This window comes from Oncorhynchus mykiss, chromosome 17 (assembly GCF_013265735.2).
Source record: "Oncorhynchus mykiss isolate Arlee chromosome 17, USDA_OmykA_1.1, whole genome shotgun sequence".
In the NCBI taxonomy this organism is placed as follows: domain Eukaryota; kingdom Metazoa; phylum Chordata; class Actinopteri; order Salmoniformes; family Salmonidae; genus Oncorhynchus; species Oncorhynchus mykiss.
Window position 1 is genome coordinate 18,216,246 of NC_048581.1, and position 17,747 is coordinate 18,233,992.

The 17,747-nt window shown below is 44.1% G+C and overlaps 1 protein-coding gene across 1 annotated transcript in view; it reads right to left on the bottom strand.

Annotated features, from left to right (window-relative positions):
* Window positions 1-3,113: 3,113 nt before the first annotated feature.
* Window positions 3,114-17,747, bottom strand: part of LOC118940346 (beta-1,3-N-acetylglucosaminyltransferase manic fringe-like) — a 20,451-nt gene continuing 5,817 nt past the window's right edge. Inside the window, exons 2-8 of the mRNA XM_036949178.1 lie at window positions 12,729-12,774; window positions 12,439-12,541; window positions 10,520-10,673; window positions 5,961-6,046; window positions 5,505-5,670; window positions 5,186-5,271; window positions 3,114-3,916 (exon numbers count right to left, since the gene is read on the bottom strand). Of these exons, the coding sequence (XP_036805073.1) occupies window positions 3,865-3,916; window positions 5,186-5,271; window positions 5,505-5,670; window positions 5,961-6,046; window positions 10,520-10,673; window positions 12,439-12,541; window positions 12,729-12,774 (693 nt within the window). The 3' untranslated portion in view covers window positions 3,114-3,864. The remainder of the gene's footprint in view (window positions 3,917-5,185; window positions 5,272-5,504; window positions 5,671-5,960; window positions 6,047-10,519; window positions 10,674-12,438; window positions 12,542-12,728; window positions 12,775-17,747) is intronic.

Here is a 17,747-nt window from a genome sequence, read left to right on the forward strand (position 1 = left end):
TAACCTGTGGTAAACTGTATCGTGTTCAGTACTCTGGAGAATAAACACTAGGGCAGTTTATAACCTGTGGTAAACTGTATCGTGTTCAGTACTCTGGAGAATAAACGCTAGGGCAGTTTATAACCTGTGGTAAACTGTATCGTGTTCAGTACTCTGGAGAATAAACACTAGGGCAGTTTATAACCTGTGGTAAACTGTATCGTGTTCAGTACTCTGGAGAATAAACACTAGGGCAGTTTATAACCTGTGGTAAACTGTATCGTGTTCAGTACTCTGGAGAATAAACACTAGGGCAGTTTATAACCTGTGGTAAACTGTATCGTGTTCAGTACTCTGGAGAATAAACACTAGGGCAGTTTATAACCTGTGGTAAACTGTATCATGTTCAGTACTCTGGAGAATAAACGCTAGTGCAGTTTATAACCTGTGGTAAACTGTATCATGTTCAGTACTCTGGAGAATAAACACTAGGGCAGTTTATAACCTGTGGTAAACTGTATCATGTTCAGTACTCTGGAGAATAAACGCTAGGGCAGTTTATAACCTGTGGTAAACTGTATCGTGTTCAGTACTCTGGAGAATAAACACTAGGGCAGTTTATAACCTGTGGTAAACTGTATCGTGTTCAGTACTCTGGAGAATAAACACTAGGGCAGTTTATAACCTGTGGTAAACTGTATCATGTTCAGTACTCTGGAGAATAAACGCTAGGGCAGTTTATAACCTGTGGTAAACTGTATCGTGTTCAGTACTCTGGAGAATAAACACTAGTGCAGTTTATAACCTGTGGTAAACTGTATCATGTTCAGTACTCTGGAGAATAAACGCTAGGGCAGTTTATAACCTGTGGTAAACTGTATCGTGATCAGTACACATCTCCATAGAGTTGATCAGGCTGCTGATTGTGGCCTGTGGTTGTTGTCCCACTTCTCTTCAATGGCTGTGTGAAGTTTCTGGATATTGGTGGGAACTGGAATACGTTGTCGTATACATCAATCCAGAGCATCCCAAACATACTGAATGGGTGACATGTCTGGTGAGTGTGCAGGCCATGAAAGAACTGGGACATTTTCAGCTTCCAGGAATTGTGTACAGATCCTTGCGACACGGGGCCGTGCGTTATCATGCTGAAACATGAGGTGATGGTGGCGGATGAATGGCACAACAATGTATCTTTGTGCATTCAAATTGCCATACAGAAAATGCAATTGTGTTACCTGTCCGTAGCTTATGGCTGCCCATACTATAACCCCACCACCAACATGGGGCACTCTGTTCGCAACGTTGACATCAGAAAACCACTTACCCACAATGCACCATACATGCTGTCTGCCATCTGCCCGGTACAGTTGAAACCGGGATTCATCCGTGAAGAGCACACTTCTCCAGTGTGCCAGTGGCCATCGAAGGGGAGCATTTTCCCACTGAAGTCGGTTACGACGCTGAACTGCAGTCATGAAAGTACTGCCAAATTCTCTAAAACGATGTTGGAGGCGGCTTATTGTAAATAAAGAATAAACATATAATTATCTGGCAACAGCTCTGGTGGACATTCCTGCAGTCAGCATGCCAATTACACGCTCCCTCAACATGAGACATCTATGGCATTGTGTTGTGTAACAAAACTGCACATTTTAAAGTGGCCTTCTATTGTCCCCAGCACAAGGTGCACCCGTGTAATGATCATGCTGTTGAATCAGCTTCTTGATATGCCACACCTGTCAGGTGGATGGATTATCTGGGCAAATGCTCACAAACAGGGATATAAACAAAAGTGTGCAAAAAATGTCCCATTCTGTCTTGTTTGCCATTCTGTCTTGTTCCCCATTCTTCTTTAAACAATAGTTTAGGCTTGGAATTGTTGGTTAGTTAGGGTCAGTGGATACACAAATACTAAGAGATGAGAATATCTTTGTTCAGTCGTTCTCTCCAGACACACTCTGCTCAGCTTATATCCCTGTGTAGAAAGGTCTAGAGAGGTCTCAAATGGAACATTGGCATTCGTTGAGACCCAGGGAAACTCTATTCTCTCCCTCACAACCTTTCAGAATCCTGTATAGCGGTTTTATGAGACAGAAGATGAAACTGCAGCGCTGAGAGCAACACAAACACAACAGTGAGTGCTGCACTCCAACTATCACAGCCTGGGTCCATTTTATCCCTACAGTGGGCCAATCACTGCCTTTTATAGAGTACCAGTACACACTTTTTATAGTATCTCTGTGCATCACACACACACGCTTGGTTCAGTTCCTAACATTTCACACCGTGGTCATTTAGCAGACGCTCTCATCCAGAGTTACAGTAGTGAGTGAATACATTTTCCTGCTGGTCCCCCGTGGGAATCAAACCCACAACCCTGGCGTTGCAAGCACCCTGCCCTACTAACTGAGCTACACGGGACTGTCATGACGTCACACCACCTCTGAGACCAGGGAGGATATGAGTCATACTGTGGAGAGTAAGTCCCTTCTCCTTGGTGAAACACACACACAGAAACAGAGAGATGCACATATTAACACACACACACACAGAAACAGAGAGATACACATATTAACACACACACACACAGAAACACAGAGATACACACACAGAGATACACAAAAACACACACACACACACACAGAAACAGAGAGATACACACACAGAGATACACACACACACACACAGAAACAGAGAGATACACACACAGAGATACATACACACAAACACACACAAACACACACACACACACACACACAAACAGAGTGTGTGGCCTTGAGGTGACGGTTGAGTACACCCCTCACTGTTTCTGTGTATACCTCTGGGAGAACATGGGGGAAGAGTGGTGTCCATGCACCACTGGAGATAGACACACAGAGAGTACACACACTGAGAACACACACAGACTGTCAATCACAATCCCCAATCTTATTTAACCCTTCACCGATTCCCTGTATCCCTCTCAGTCCTCTGAGAGTCCTGAACCGCTACGACCCAGCGAATCACGCCTGTCATCTGTAGCTCAGATCTACTCACTCTCCTTCATATCACACACACACACACACACACACACACACACACACACACACACACTGTATCTCCAGTACACACAAAGCAGCTCCACACACACCTCTCCTTCAAGGCTGTATAAACCATGTTGATTCTTTCAGGCTTTGCAGAAATCAGGAACTATGTACAGACAGCCCAGACTGGGACGTGAATACACTTTTAAAGTTAAACAAGGTGTTAAAATTAAATAAAAATACGCCTTTCCAACAATTTCAAAACAGTTTTCATAACAGAACAGATTAAAAAAACGGCAGATATTTTACAGCAGTGAGTTTCACCAGAGGTCATCATAAGAAGTTTTACAAATCTATAAAAAAAAGTATATTCATAATTATTTTGGTCTCTGTTCAACAAATATACACACCTGCAAATAAATGATGCAAGTTCTGTCTTGGTAAGGGCTCTGGAGGGCTCCTAGTCTTGTTAAGGGCTCTGGAGGGCTCCTAGTCTTGGTAAGGGATCTGGAGGGCTCCTAGAACTCCTAGAATAAGTCGATAGGCTACAGGAAGTGCAGGCTGCATTCTGCACCAGACTAATGCTTGTCGTCCCTGTTATTTCCATGTAAAACCAGGGCTGTGTCCCAATTATCTCTCCTTGCTCCCAAAGTTTGTACACTGATTTCAAGGTTAATGACCGGGGTAAGACGCAAGGGTGAAACCCCCACTAGCCCATACCTCGACCAACCCATCACTTATAGATTTGTTGGAAGTAGTAAACGAGTGTACACTTCAGGAGAAAAGAGAGAATCCAGGAAGTGCTGACACCATTTGGGAAAGTCTCAGGAGGCACAGGTGCTGCTGGGAGTTGGAGTCTTCAAGGGCACCAGCTGGTCAGTGGATAGAGTAGACAGTGGACCGTCTTAAACCTGTAAAGAATGACAGAACATTCAATATGATGAAATATGTCATTATTAAACGTACAGAAATACAGTGAATGAACATTGAATCGACAAGTGAGATGATTGCTCTTTTTACAGCATCTGTAAAGGACACATGCATATACATGACAAGCCTTACCAGGACCCTGGACAGCGTCTACCCCCGAACCATGAGGCTGCTAAACCAGACTGGCTATCCGGACTACCTGCATTGACCCTTTTTTAAACTAACTGGCTCGCACGGACTCTACGCACACACACTCACACATACTTACACTGACACACCAACACACACATACCGTATATACACACACACACACACATACCGTATTTACACACACACACTACATATGCCCACACACACATTACATGCGCACTGATGCCACACACACACACACACACACACATACACTCACACACACACACACTTTCACACTCACCACATGCGCTGCTGTCACTGCCTATTGTCTATCCTGTTGCCTAGTAACTTTACCCCTACCTATATGTACAGCACATAGCTACCACAACAATGTCTCTGTTCTATTATAAATGTTGGGACATGTTGAACCCCAGCAGGCAGAGAAGAAGGATCTCCCCCTCTAGAGTCTGGTGTCGTGTTGCAGGATACTGGTAACTTTACCCCTACCTATATGTACAGCACATAGCTACCACAACAATGTCTCTGTTCTATTATAAATGTTGGGACATGTTGAACCCCAGCAGGCAGAGAAGAAGGATCTCCCCCTCTAGAGACTGGTGTCGTGTTGCAGGATACTGGTAACTTTACCCCTACCTATATGTACAGCACATAGCTACCACAACAATGTCTCTGTTCTATTATAAATGTTGGGACATGTTGAACCCCAGCAGGCAGAGAAGAAGGATCTCCCCCTCTAGAGACTGGTGTCGTGTTGCAGGATACTGGTAACTTTACCCCTACCTATATGTACAGCACATAGCTACCACAACAATGTCTCTGTTCTATTATAAATGTTGGGACATGTTGAACCCCAGCAGGCAGAGAAGAAGGATCTCCCCCTCTAGAGTCTGGTGTCGTGTTGCAGGATACCGGTAACTTTACCAAAAGTTTTCCAGGAATCCCGGTTGTAAAACGACAGGAATCAGGAGGGAATAAGCAAGGAATTCCGTAATCCACCAACCAGGATTTGTGGAAAGGGATTTCTGGGAACGTTACTGGCATATTGCAACCCTGGCTTCTGTCAAGGTTTCTTGGCCTGAGGACAGGTTGGTACTGACCTGGAGGGATCATCCTCCTTGGAGAAGAGTCTATTCAGCTCCACACTGTTCATCTTGTTCTCAAACAGCCCATAACTAAGAGTCACCTAGAGAGAACACACACCATACAACTTAGAGGAGAGAAAACACATTACATGAGGCAGAAATTACTTGTGTGTGTGTGTGTGTGTGTGTGTGTGTGTGTGTGTGTGTGTGTGTGTGTGTGTGTGTGTGTGTGTGTGTGTGTGTGTGTGTGTGTGTGTGTGTGTGTGTGTGTGTGTGTGTGTGTGTGTGTGTGTGTGTGTGTGTGTGTGTGTGTGTGTGTGTATGCGTGCCTGACCTGTAGAGGTATATTGCCGGGCGTCAGCAGTAGCAGGTTCTCCAGGTGAGAGTGGAACATTGAACTGTGGACCATGGATATCCCCAGTCTTCTCTCTACGATGAAGCCTACTGTACAGTCATCTGGCAGACGGATCACTGCTGACGTCTGCTCAAACCTGGGACCACTAGACACACAGGTAGACACACACACACAGAGTCAGATATAGATACACCCACAATGACTCAAATCCAGACCGGACTGTCACACATAGAGTCACATAAAGACAAGCATATACACAGACTGTATGTCCAATGACCCAACACACACTGTCACATACATTCATATATATAATGTACACTCTCTGACTCTCCATCTTTCACACAGACAAACCCCTACACACACACACACACCTGTTCTCATGGACTAGAGTTCCCTCTTGACCCAAACACACAGACACACACACACACTCCTCACCTAGCCCATGGAGCCATCTTCTCAGCTAGTCTGCGACTCAGACAGAAGCCTGCTCCTCCCGTGGCAAACCAGAACTGCACTTCTTTCTAGAAAGAAAAACACACACAGTCAATCACCAAGCAGAACGGCACCTCTTTCTAGAAGAACACACAGTCAATCACCAAGCAGAACGGCACCTCTTTCTAGAAGAACACACAGTCAATCACCAAGCAGAACGGCACCTCCTTCTAGAAGAACACACACAGTCAATCACCAAGCAGAACGGCACCTCTTTCTAGAAACATACACAGTCAATCACCAAGCAGAACGGCACCTCTTTCTAGAAGAACACACACAGTCAATCACCAAGCAGAACGGCACCTCTTTCTAGAAACACACACAGTCAATCACCAAGCAGAACGGCACCTCTTTCTAGAAACACACACAGTTAATCACCAAGCAGAACGGCACCTCTCTTTGGAACAGTTAGCTTCAACACAAGACATGAACAGAGCCCAGACTTCCACCTTCCAGACAGAATGAACCATGTAGAGGTTGATGTGCTAGAACAGGTAGAGGAAACTCCCTCCATCCACAACGATGATACAACTCTCTCTGTGTCCTCAGTTTCCCTCAAAACGATGATACAACTCTCTCTGTGTCCTCCGTTTCCCTCAAAACGATGATACAACTCTCTCTGTGTCCTCAGTTTCCCTCAAAACGATGATACAACTCTCTCTGTGTCCTCAGTTTCCCTCAAAACGATGATATAACTCTCTCTGTGTCCTCAGTTTCCCTCAAACTCAGCATATTCTGTGATGTACTTACAATGAGAGACGTTTTCAGTTCTCTCTGACTCACTTTGCTATGAGTCTGGCATATGCTACTTTTAAGCATTTATAAAAGTGACATACTGTATTTTGTATGCTATTTGTCTTGTAAGTGATTAGCAAGGAGATTGTGCATGTTTATATTTGTGTAGCATTTGTAAAGCGGACAATATATCTGTTATTTGTCTGGTATTTGTCATGAAAATCAGATGGTGGGCAGAGTTGTTGTGTATCTCATCGACGAGGCTGTAGTGGAGCAGGTTGAGAGATTCAAATTTCTTGGTGTCCACATCACCAACAAACTAACATGGTTCAAGCACACCAGAAGAGGGCACGACAAAACCTATTCCCCCTCAGCAGACCGAAAACATTTGGCAGATCCTCAAAAGGTTCTACAGCTGCACCATCGAGAGCACCCTGGCTGGTTGCATCACTGCCTGGTACGGCAACTGCTCGATCTCCGAGCAGTTGCCGTACGATCCAGTACATCACCAGGGCCAACCTTCCTGCCACCCAGGACCTCTATACCAGGCAGTGTCGGAGGAAGGCCCTAAAAATTGTCAAAGACTCCAGCCACCCCAGTCATAGACTGTTCTCTCTGCTACCGCACGGCAAGTGGTACCGGAGCGCCAAGTCTAGGTCCAAGAGGCTTCTAAACAGCTTCTACCCCCAAGTCATAAGACTCCTGAACATCTAATCAAATGGCTACTAAGACTATGTGCAATCCCCCCCCCCCCCCCCCCCCCTTGCTCTGCTGCTACTCTCTGTTATTACCTGTGCATAGCCACTTCAATAACTCTATCTACATATTCATATTACCTCAATTACCTCGACCGGTGCCCCCGCACATTGACCCTGTGCCAGTACCCCCTGTATATAGCCTCACTACTGCTATTTTAATGCTGCTCTAATTATTTGTTACTTTCTCTCTTTCTGTTTGTAGGTATTTTTCTTAAAACTGCATTGTTGGTTAAGGGCTTGTAAGTAAGCATTTCACTGAAAGGTCTACTACACCTGTTGTATTCAGCATTTCACTGAAAGGTCTACTACACCTGTTGTATTCAGCATTTCACTGAAAGGTCTACTACACCTGTTGTATTCAGCATTTCACAGTAAGGTCTACTACACCTGTTGTATTCAGCATTTCACTGAAAGGTCTACTACACCTGTTGTATTCAGCATTTCACTGAAAGGTCTACTACACCTGTTGTATTCAGCATTTCACTGAAAGGTCTACTACACCTGTTGTATTCAGCATTTCACAGTAAGGTCTACTACACCTGTTGTATTCAGTATTTCACTGTAAGGTCTACTACACCTGTTGTATTCAGCATTTCACAGTAAGGTCTACTACACCTGTTGTATTCAGCATTTCACAGTAAGGTCTACTACACCTGTTGTATTCAGCATTTCACAGTAAGGTCTACTACACCTGTTGTATTCAGCATTTCACAGTAAGGTCTACTACACCTGTTGTATTCAGCATTTCACAGTAAGGTCTACTACACCTGTTGTATTCAGCATTTCACTGAAAGGTCTACTACACCTGTTGTATTCAGCATTTCACAGTAAGGTCTACTACACCTGTTGTATTCAGCATTTCACTGTAAGGTCTACTACACCTGTTGTATTCAGCATTTCACTGTAAGGTCTACTACACCTGTTGTATTCAGCATTTCACAGTAAGGTCTACTACACCTGTTGTATTCAGCATTTCACAGTAAGGTCTACTATACCTGTTGTGTTCAGCATTTCACTGAAAGGTCTACTACACCTGTTGTATTCAGCATTTCACTGTAAGGTCTACTATACCTGTTGTATTCAGCATTTCACTGTAAGGTCTACTACACCTGTTGTATTCAGCATTTCACTGAAAGGTCTACTACACCTGTTGTATTCAGCATTTCACTGAAAGGTCTACTACACCTATTGTATTCAGCATTTCACAGTAAGGTCTACTACACCTGTTGTATTCAGCATTTCACTGAAAGGTCTACTACACCTGTTGTATTCAGCATTTCACTGAAAGGTCTACTACACCTGTTGTATTCAGCATTTCACTGAAAGGTCTACTACACCTGTTGTATTCAGCATTTCACTGAAAGGTCTACTACACCTGTTGTATTCAGCATTTCACTGAAAGGTCTACTACACCTGTTGTATTCGGAGCATATGACAAATAACATTTGATTTGATTTGTATCGGTTGCCGTGACAGCAGTGTAAATCACAACAGGTATGTGTATCATCATTCTCCCAAGGTCCTCTCCTCCTCCCTCTCTGGAGTCCCCCTCTCCTCCCCTCCTCTCATCCTCATCTCCTCCGACCTTGTGTTCCCTTTCTCTAGGGAGTCTGAAGCCTGTCCTACTGTCAACGCTAAATCTACTCTCTAACCAGGGAGGAGGAGGAGGAGGAGGAGGAGAGAGAGAGAGAGAGAGAGAGAGAGAGAGAGAGAGAGAGAGAGAGACTCTCAGGAACCAAGATACACTTGGGCTCAATACAGTCATTCATTCTACTGTAAATGAGACACACACTTACTCACACACACACATACAAGACACACGTGTATCTAGTGTAAGCATGTCTGTTTCTAAACCAATCGAATCGACCGATCCTGCTGGTTGACAGCCTATCCCCTGGGGTGTCTTTGACACGTCCACTTGATGACATGGTTCTTAGATCAATAACCAATAACATGCCAATCACCAATCAACCCTCTGGTTAGAAAAACACTCCACAGTGACTAAAACCACATGAATGGATGGATCTACAATCATCCCTTCGTCCTTCCATCCCTCCATTCCTGATGAGAAGTGAATTGAAAGAGGAGAGATGTGGAATGACTTGAATAATTTATAGTGCTTGGCCAACTCTGTTTGAGGTTGAGAATTCCCATGGCAACCATCTTGGCATCAAACGGTCAAATATATCAGTGACCCCCTCAGGAAGGGAGACATAAAGACATATTCCAATGGCCACAGTAACATACTACTTAAAGAGATTCTCCGATACTTTTCAGCCAGTAGTTCTGAAAGTAGTGTCCATAAGCCAAAAGGGGTCCCCTGAAAATGTGTGAACTACGGCTCATATGTGCAGATATGGTCTCCCTCTCGCTCTGCTGGGTGTGCATCTTGCTAGCTGCCACTCAAATGGCGAGGGGCTGAAGCTCATTGGCTGGAACACGAAATACTAGAGGGCTGGCCCACGTGGGTTAGGGTTGTGTTTAGTGAAATGTTTAAAACTAGGGGATTTTGTGACTAATTGACGTAAGACAGTCATTTTGGTCATACATTGTGCATGTATGAACTACACATTGACACATCCAGCCCAAAGTGGGAGGTTTAGAGACTACTTAGTAGTGGGAGGTTTAGAGACTACTTAGTAGTGGGAGGTTTAGAGACTACTTAGTAGTGGAAGGTTTAGAGACTACTTAGTAGTGGGAGGTTTAGAGACTACTTAGTAGTGGGAGGTTTAGAGACTACTTAGTAGTGGGAGGTTTAGAGACTACTTAGTAGTGGGAGGTTTAGAGACTACTTAGTAGTGGGAGGTTTAGAGACTACTTAGTAGTGGGAGGTTTAGAGACTACTTAGTAGTGGGAGGTTTAGAGACTACTTAGTAGTGGGAGGTTTAGAGACAACGTAGTAGGCCCCAAAGTTCTCAAACGTATCTTTAACATACCACTAGAACAAAGCATTGTATTGGTCATTGGAATATAGCTTTCGGCTCTATGCAGTGCATGGTGGGAGCGTACTGTCTTGTTGCCCTCCAGTAGTTCATGGGCCTTGATGGGGTGGTCGAGGCTGGGCTTGCCCACGTAGACATCACCGTCTTGGGGGAAGGCTGAGAGCAGGGAGAGAAGAGCTCCAGGATTCACGTAGTTATCATCGTCAACATGACACAGCCACCTGGAAGGAGAGGGGACAACACAGGAATCGGTTCCAAACTGAAGTGAACGGTTGATCCCTTTCCTCTGTTCTAATTACAACCAAGGCTTGATTCCAAACTAAACACTGGGACCTTGTCTCTGCCCTTTCTTCTATCAGGCTTGAAGCCAAACCCTACAGTTTCGTACAAAATGTTCATAAAAATGTCTGGAACTTTACAACTTCTACTTTTTAACGCGATCTCTATGTCCTGTAAAGTGATAGTCTCTCTATGTCCTGTAAAGTGATCGTCTCTCTATGTCCTGTAAGGTGATAGTCTCTCTGTGTCCTGTAAGGTGATAGTCTCTCTTTGTCCTGTAAAGTGATAGTCTCTCTTTGTCCTGTAAAGTGATAGTCTCTCTGTGTCCTGTAAAGTGATAGTCTTTCTATGTCCTGTAAAGTGATAGTCTCTCTATGTCCTGTAAAGTGATAGTCTCTCTGTGTCCTGTAAGGTGATAGTCTCTCTTTGTCCTGTAAAGTGATAGTCTCTCTTTGTCCTGTAAAGTGATAGTCTCTCTGTGTCCTGTAAAGTGATAGTCTCTCTATGTCCTGTAAAGTGATAGTCTCTCTATGTCCTGTCAAGTGATAGTCTCTCTGTGTCCTGTAAAGTGATAGTCTCTCTGTGTCCTGTCAAGTGATAGTCTCTCTGTGTCCTGTAAAGTGATAGTCTCTCTATGTCCTGTAAAGTGATAGACTCTCTGTGTCCTGTAAAGTGATAGTCTCTCTATGTCCTGTCAAGTGATAGTCTCTCTGTGTCCTGTAAATTGATAGTCTCTCTATGTCCTGTAAAGTGATAGTCTCTCTATGTCCTGTAAAGTGATAGTCTCTCTATGTCCTGTAAAGTGATAGTCTCTCTATGTCCTGTAAAGTGATAGTCTCTCTATGTTCTGTAAAGTGATAGACTATCTATGTCCTGTAAAGTGATAGTATCTCTATGTCCTGTAAAGTGATAGTCTCTCTGTGTCCTGTAAAGTGATAGACTATCTATGTCCTGTAAAGTGATAGTCTCTCTATGTCCTGTAAAGTGATAGTCTCGCTATGTCCTGTAAAGTGATAGTCTCTCTATGTCCTGTAAAGTGATAGTCTCTCTATGTCATGTAAAGTGATAGTCTCTCTATGCCCTGTAAAGTGATGGTCTATCACTTTACAGGACATAGATAGACTATCGATGTCCTGTAAAGTGATAGTATATCTATGTCCTGTAAAGTGATAGTCTATCTATGCCCTGTAAAGTGATAGTCTATCTATGTCCTGTAAAGTGATAGTCTCGCTATGTCCTGTAAAGTGATAGTCTCTCTATGTCCTGTAAAGTGATAGTCTCTCTATGTCCTGTAAAGTGATAGTCTATCTACGTCCGGTAAAGTGATAGTCTATCTATGCCCTGTAAAGTGATAGTCTATCTACGTCCTGTAAAGTGATAGTCGATCTATGTCCTGTAAAGTGATAGACTATCTATGTCCTGTAAAGTGATAGTATATCTATGTCCTGTAAAGTGATAGTCTATCACTTTACAGGACATAGATAGTCTATCACTTTGCAGGACATAGATATACTTCTATGTCCTGTGAAGTGATAGACTATCTATGTCCTGTAAAGTGATAGTCTCTCTATACACTGTAAAGTGATAGACTATCTATGTCCTGTAAAGTGATAGACTATCTATGTCCTGTAAAGTGATAGTCTATCTGTGCCCTGTAAAGTGATAGTCTATGTGTTTCTCTCTGTCTAGGTTGGGCTGGTCACTCACTTCTTATCGGAGGCCATGAAGTGGTCATATTCAGCAGACATCTTACAGGACAGAGCCTGGTGACTGTGGTCCGACGGACAATCTGTCACAATCACATTGTAACCTGTATGTAAAAAAGAATTTCAGTCAGAGCACCTATCAATGTGTTCATTTTACAACATTCTGACATGAGACTTAAATGAGATTAAAACTGGAACTGTTGTCTAATAAACAACTATCGCTATTAATCATTACAACTGTTAATACAACAAGTCTCTCCTTGCTTGTGATTGGTGGAGCTGAAGACCTACCTCTGGAGGTGACGTCTTCATCCTCCGTGTCTGTAAAGATGAAAGTCTAGAGAAGGAGGAGAGAGAGAGAGATATAACACACACACCCACACACAACCCACACACACACATACACACACAGACACCCCTTCACACAGACAGACCCCCCACACGGACACACACACGTAGCGAAATAATGGAGGACAGATTACTACTGACAGAAACAGGCTGCACCATTAGCTAGAGGGAAGACATGCACACACACACAGTCACAGACCCACTTGAACCTTTGACCCTCGCTGCCATTACATTGAAGACAGTGTGACACAGCAACACTACCCTCCCATTGGGAGATGACAAAGCCTTGACTTCTGCTCCCAACACTTCCTCTGTAGATTCAGAAAGCTAGTTCTCTCTCTCTATCTCTCTCTCTCTCTCTCTCTCTCTCTCTCTCTCTCTCTCTCACCAACAGACTCAGTGATCTAAACGGCATGCTATCTATTTCTATTTCCCTACAGTAGTACAGCACTGTGTTGCTGGTCCACCACTGACCTCTGTTGGTCACAACTAGCAACAACAGCAACCACTGAAACTACAGATACGCTATATATAGAAAAGTATGTGGACACCCCTTCAAATTTGTGGATTCGGCTATTTCAGTCTGACAGTCCGACGAAATAATCTGTGTTTGGGGGATTCCAGAAGAACGCTACCTGCCCCAATAGTGCCAACTGTAAAGTTTGTTGGAGGAGGAATAATGGTCTGGGGCTGTTTTTCTTGGTTTAGGCTAGATCCCTTAGTTCCAGTGAATGGAGACCTTAACACTACAGCATACAATGACATTCTAGACAATTCTATGCTTCCAACATTGTGGCAACAGTTTGGGGAAGGCCCTTTCCTGTTTCAGCATGACAATGTCCCCGTGCACAAAATGAGGTAATTACAGAAATGGTTTGTTGAGATCGGTGTGGAAGAACTTGACTGGCCTGCACAGATCCCTGACCTCAACCCCATCGAACACCTTTGAAATGAATTGGAACGCCGACTGGGAGCCAGGCCTAATCGTTCAACATCAGTGCCCAACCTCACTAAAGTTCTTGTGGCTGAAAGCCTTCCCAGAAGAGTGGAGGCTGTTATAGCAGCAAAGGGGAGACTAACTCCATATTAATGCCCATGATTTTGTAATAAGTTGTTCAATGAGCAGGTGTCCACATACTTTTGGTCATGTAGTGTAGAAGAGCCCTATCAGTGGGCTCCCACTCTAATATCATCCACAGTGTATGACTGCCAATGGAAGCACACACACACACACAGTCTCTCTCACACACACACACACACACACACACACATGCACACTGATATGGACAGTGACTGACTGCTGATCCAATCTTCCATAGGAAGTGATGGGGGTGGAGTACAGGGAGTGAAAGGGGGACCGAGGGAAGATAGGAGAGGGAGAGGGTGGAGATGGGTGAGAGGGAAAAAATGTTGTTCCCTCAGTGTCTGGTATTCTTTCATCTGAGAGAGAAGAGATAGCAAGACGAGGATGTGTGTCTGTTTCAACTCTCTCCTAAGCATTATCAAACCATTACAGTAAAGCTATAAAACTCCTCCTGAGGTGACAGGACCGTCCCAAATGGCAAGCTATTCTGAATATAGTGCACTATCTAGGGAATAGGATGCCATTTGGGACGTAGCCTATAGCAGCCTCTGGGGGGATAAAACAGTGTTTTACAGGGGTGTAATATAATAGAGCAGCCTCTGGGGGGATAAAACAGTGTTTTACGGGGTGTAATATAATAGAGCAGCCTCTGGGGGGATAAAACAGTGTTTTACGGGGTGTAATTCACCACGGTGTGTAATATAATAGAGCAGCCTCTGGGGGGATAAAACAGTGTTTTACGGGGTGTAATATAATAGAGCAGCCTCTGGGGGGATAAAACAGTGTTTTATGGGGTGTAATATAATAGAGCAGCCTCTGGGGGGATAAAACAGTGTTTTACGGGGTGTAATATAATAGAGCAGCCTCTGGGGGGATAAAACAGTGTTTTACGGGGTGTAATATAATAGAGCAGCCTCTGGGGGGATAAAACAGTGTTTTACGGGGTGTAATATAATAGAGCAGCCTCTGGGGGGATAAAACAGTGTTTTACGGGGTGTAATATAATAGAGCAGCCTCTGGGGGGATAAAACAGTGTTTTACGGGGTGTAATATAATAGAGCAGCCTCTGGGGGGATAAAACAGTGTTTTACGGGGTGTAATATAATAGAGCAGCCTCTGGGGGATAAAACAGTGTTTTACGGGGTGTAATATAATAGAGCAGCCTCTGGGGGGATAAAACAGTGTTTTACGGGGTGTAATATAATAGAGCAGCCTCTGGGGGATAAAACAGTGTTTTACGGGGTGTAATATAATAGAGCAGCCTCTGGGGGGATAAAACAGTGTTTTACGGGTTGTAATATAATAGAGCAGCCTCTGGGGGGATAAAACAGTGTTTTACGGGGTGTAATATAATAGAGCAGCCTCTGGGGGGATAAAACAGTGTTTTACGGGGTGTAATATAATAGAGCAGCCTCTGGGGGGATAAAACAGTGTTTTACAGGGTGTAATTCACCACGGTGTGTAATATAATAGAGCAGCCTCTGGGGGGATAAAACAGTGTTTTACGGGGTGTAATTCACCACGGTGTGTAATATAATAGAGCAGCCTCTGGGGGGATAAAACAGTGTTTTACGGGGTGTAATATAATAGAGCAGCCTCTGGGGGGATAAAACAGTGTTTTACGGGGTGTAATATAATAGAGCAGCCTCTGGGGGGATAAAACAGTGTTTTACGGGGTGTAATTCACCACGGTGTGTAATATAATAGAGCCGCCTCTGGGGGGATAAAACAGTGTTTTACGGGGTGTAATTCACCACGGTGTGTAATATAATAGAGCAGCCTCTGGGGGGATAAAACAGTGTTTTACGGGGTGTAATATAATAGAGCAGCCTCTGAGGGGGTAAAACAGTGTTTTACAGGGTGTAATTCACCACGGTGTGTAATATAATAGAGCAGCCTCTGGGGGGATAAAACAGTGTTTTACGGGGTGTAATATAATAGAGCAGCCTCTGGGGGGATAAAACAGTGTTTTACGGGGTGTAATATAATAGAAAACCCTCTGGGGGGATAAAACAGTGTTTTACAGGGTGTAATTCACCACGGTGTGTAATATAATAGAGCAGCCTCTGGGGGATAAAACAGTGTTTTACGGGGTGTAATATAATAGAGCAGCCTCTGGGGGGATAAAACAGTGTTTTACAGGGTGTAATTCACCACGGTGTGTAATATAATAGAGCAGCCTCTGGGGGATAAAACAGTGTTTTACGGGGTGTAATATAATAGAGAAGCCTCTGGGGGGATAAAAACAGTGTTTTACGGGGTGTAATATAATAGAGCAGCCTCTGGGGGGATAAAACAGTGTTTTATGGGGTGTAATTCACCACGGTGTGTAATATAATAGAGCAGCCTCTGGGGGATAAAACAGTGTTTTACGGGGTGTAATTCACCACAGTGTGTAATATAATAGAGCAGCCTCTGGGGGGATAAAACAGTGATTTACGGGGTGGAATATAATAGAGCAGCCTCTGGGGGGATAAAACAGTGTTTTACAGGGTGTAATATAATAGAGCAGCCTCTGGGGGGATAAAACAGTGTTTTACAGGGTGTAATTCACCACGGTGTGTAATATAATAGAGCAGCCTCTGGGGGATAAAACAGTGTTTTACGGGGTGTAATATAATAGAGCAGCCTCTGGGGGGATAAAACAGTGTTTTACAGGGTGTAATTCACCACGGTGTGTAATATAATAGAGCAGCCTCTGGGGGATAAAACAGTGTTTTACGGGGTGTAATATAATAGAGCAGCCTCTGGGGGGATAAAACAGTGTTTTACGGGGTGTAATATAATAGAGCAGCCTCTGGGGGATAAAACAGTGTTTTACGGGGTGTAATATAATAGAGCAGCCTCTGGGGGGATAAAACAGTGTTTTATGGGGTGTAATATAATAGAGCAGCCTCTGGGGGATAAAACAGTGTTTTACGGGGTGTAATATAATAGAGCAGCCTCTGGGGGATAAAACAGTGTTTTACGGGGTGTAATATAATAGAGCAGCCTCTGGGGGATAAAACAGTGTTTTACGGGGTGTAATATAATAGAGCAGCCTCTGGGGGGATAAAACAGTGTTTTACGGGGTGTAATATAATAGAGCAGCCTCTGGGGGGATAAAACAGTGTTTTACGGGGTGTAATATAATAGAGCAGCCTCTGGGGGGATAAAACAGTGTTTTACGGGGTGTAATTCACCACGGTGTGTAATATAATAGAGCAGCTCCTCTCCTCCTGTCTATATTTTTCTCTCTCCTTCTCTCCCTATCTCTCATTCTCTCTGTGTGTGTGATGGTGTGTGTGTGTGTGTGTGTGTGTGTGTGTGTGTGTGTGTGTGTGTGTGTGTGTGTGTGTGTGCCTGCCCACGGCTTTACATTAACCTAAGTGATCGCCTTAATAGCTTTAGTGCACTAGATGAACTGCATGTATCTATCATAGAGCCCTGTCTTCCCACTACAACACACACACACACACACACACACACACACACACACACACACACACACACACACACACACACGTGATCTGCACTCCATCTATCTCCATTGAAACAACAGTACAGCCTCCCTCTACCTCTCATATTGAGTATAGCTACCTCTAAATCTTCCCTTCAGCCATTTTACAGCCCTCCTCTTCCTCTCCTCCCCCTAGCCCCCTGTGGGTACTTTTCTTTCTTCTCCTCCGCATCCCTCCATCCCATCACTCGTTCAAAGGAGGAGTAATTCACAGATCGATTCCCTGGTGATGAAACCAAAAGAGGCGCTGCTTGACTCAGGACCCAGAGGCCCTGTGTCATTAGTTTCCTCCCTGACAGTCATAATTCAGGCAACTGCACCAGCACCACGGCTCCATAATGTCCGCTAGGCCCCTATCATTCTGCCTGGGCTAAAGCAG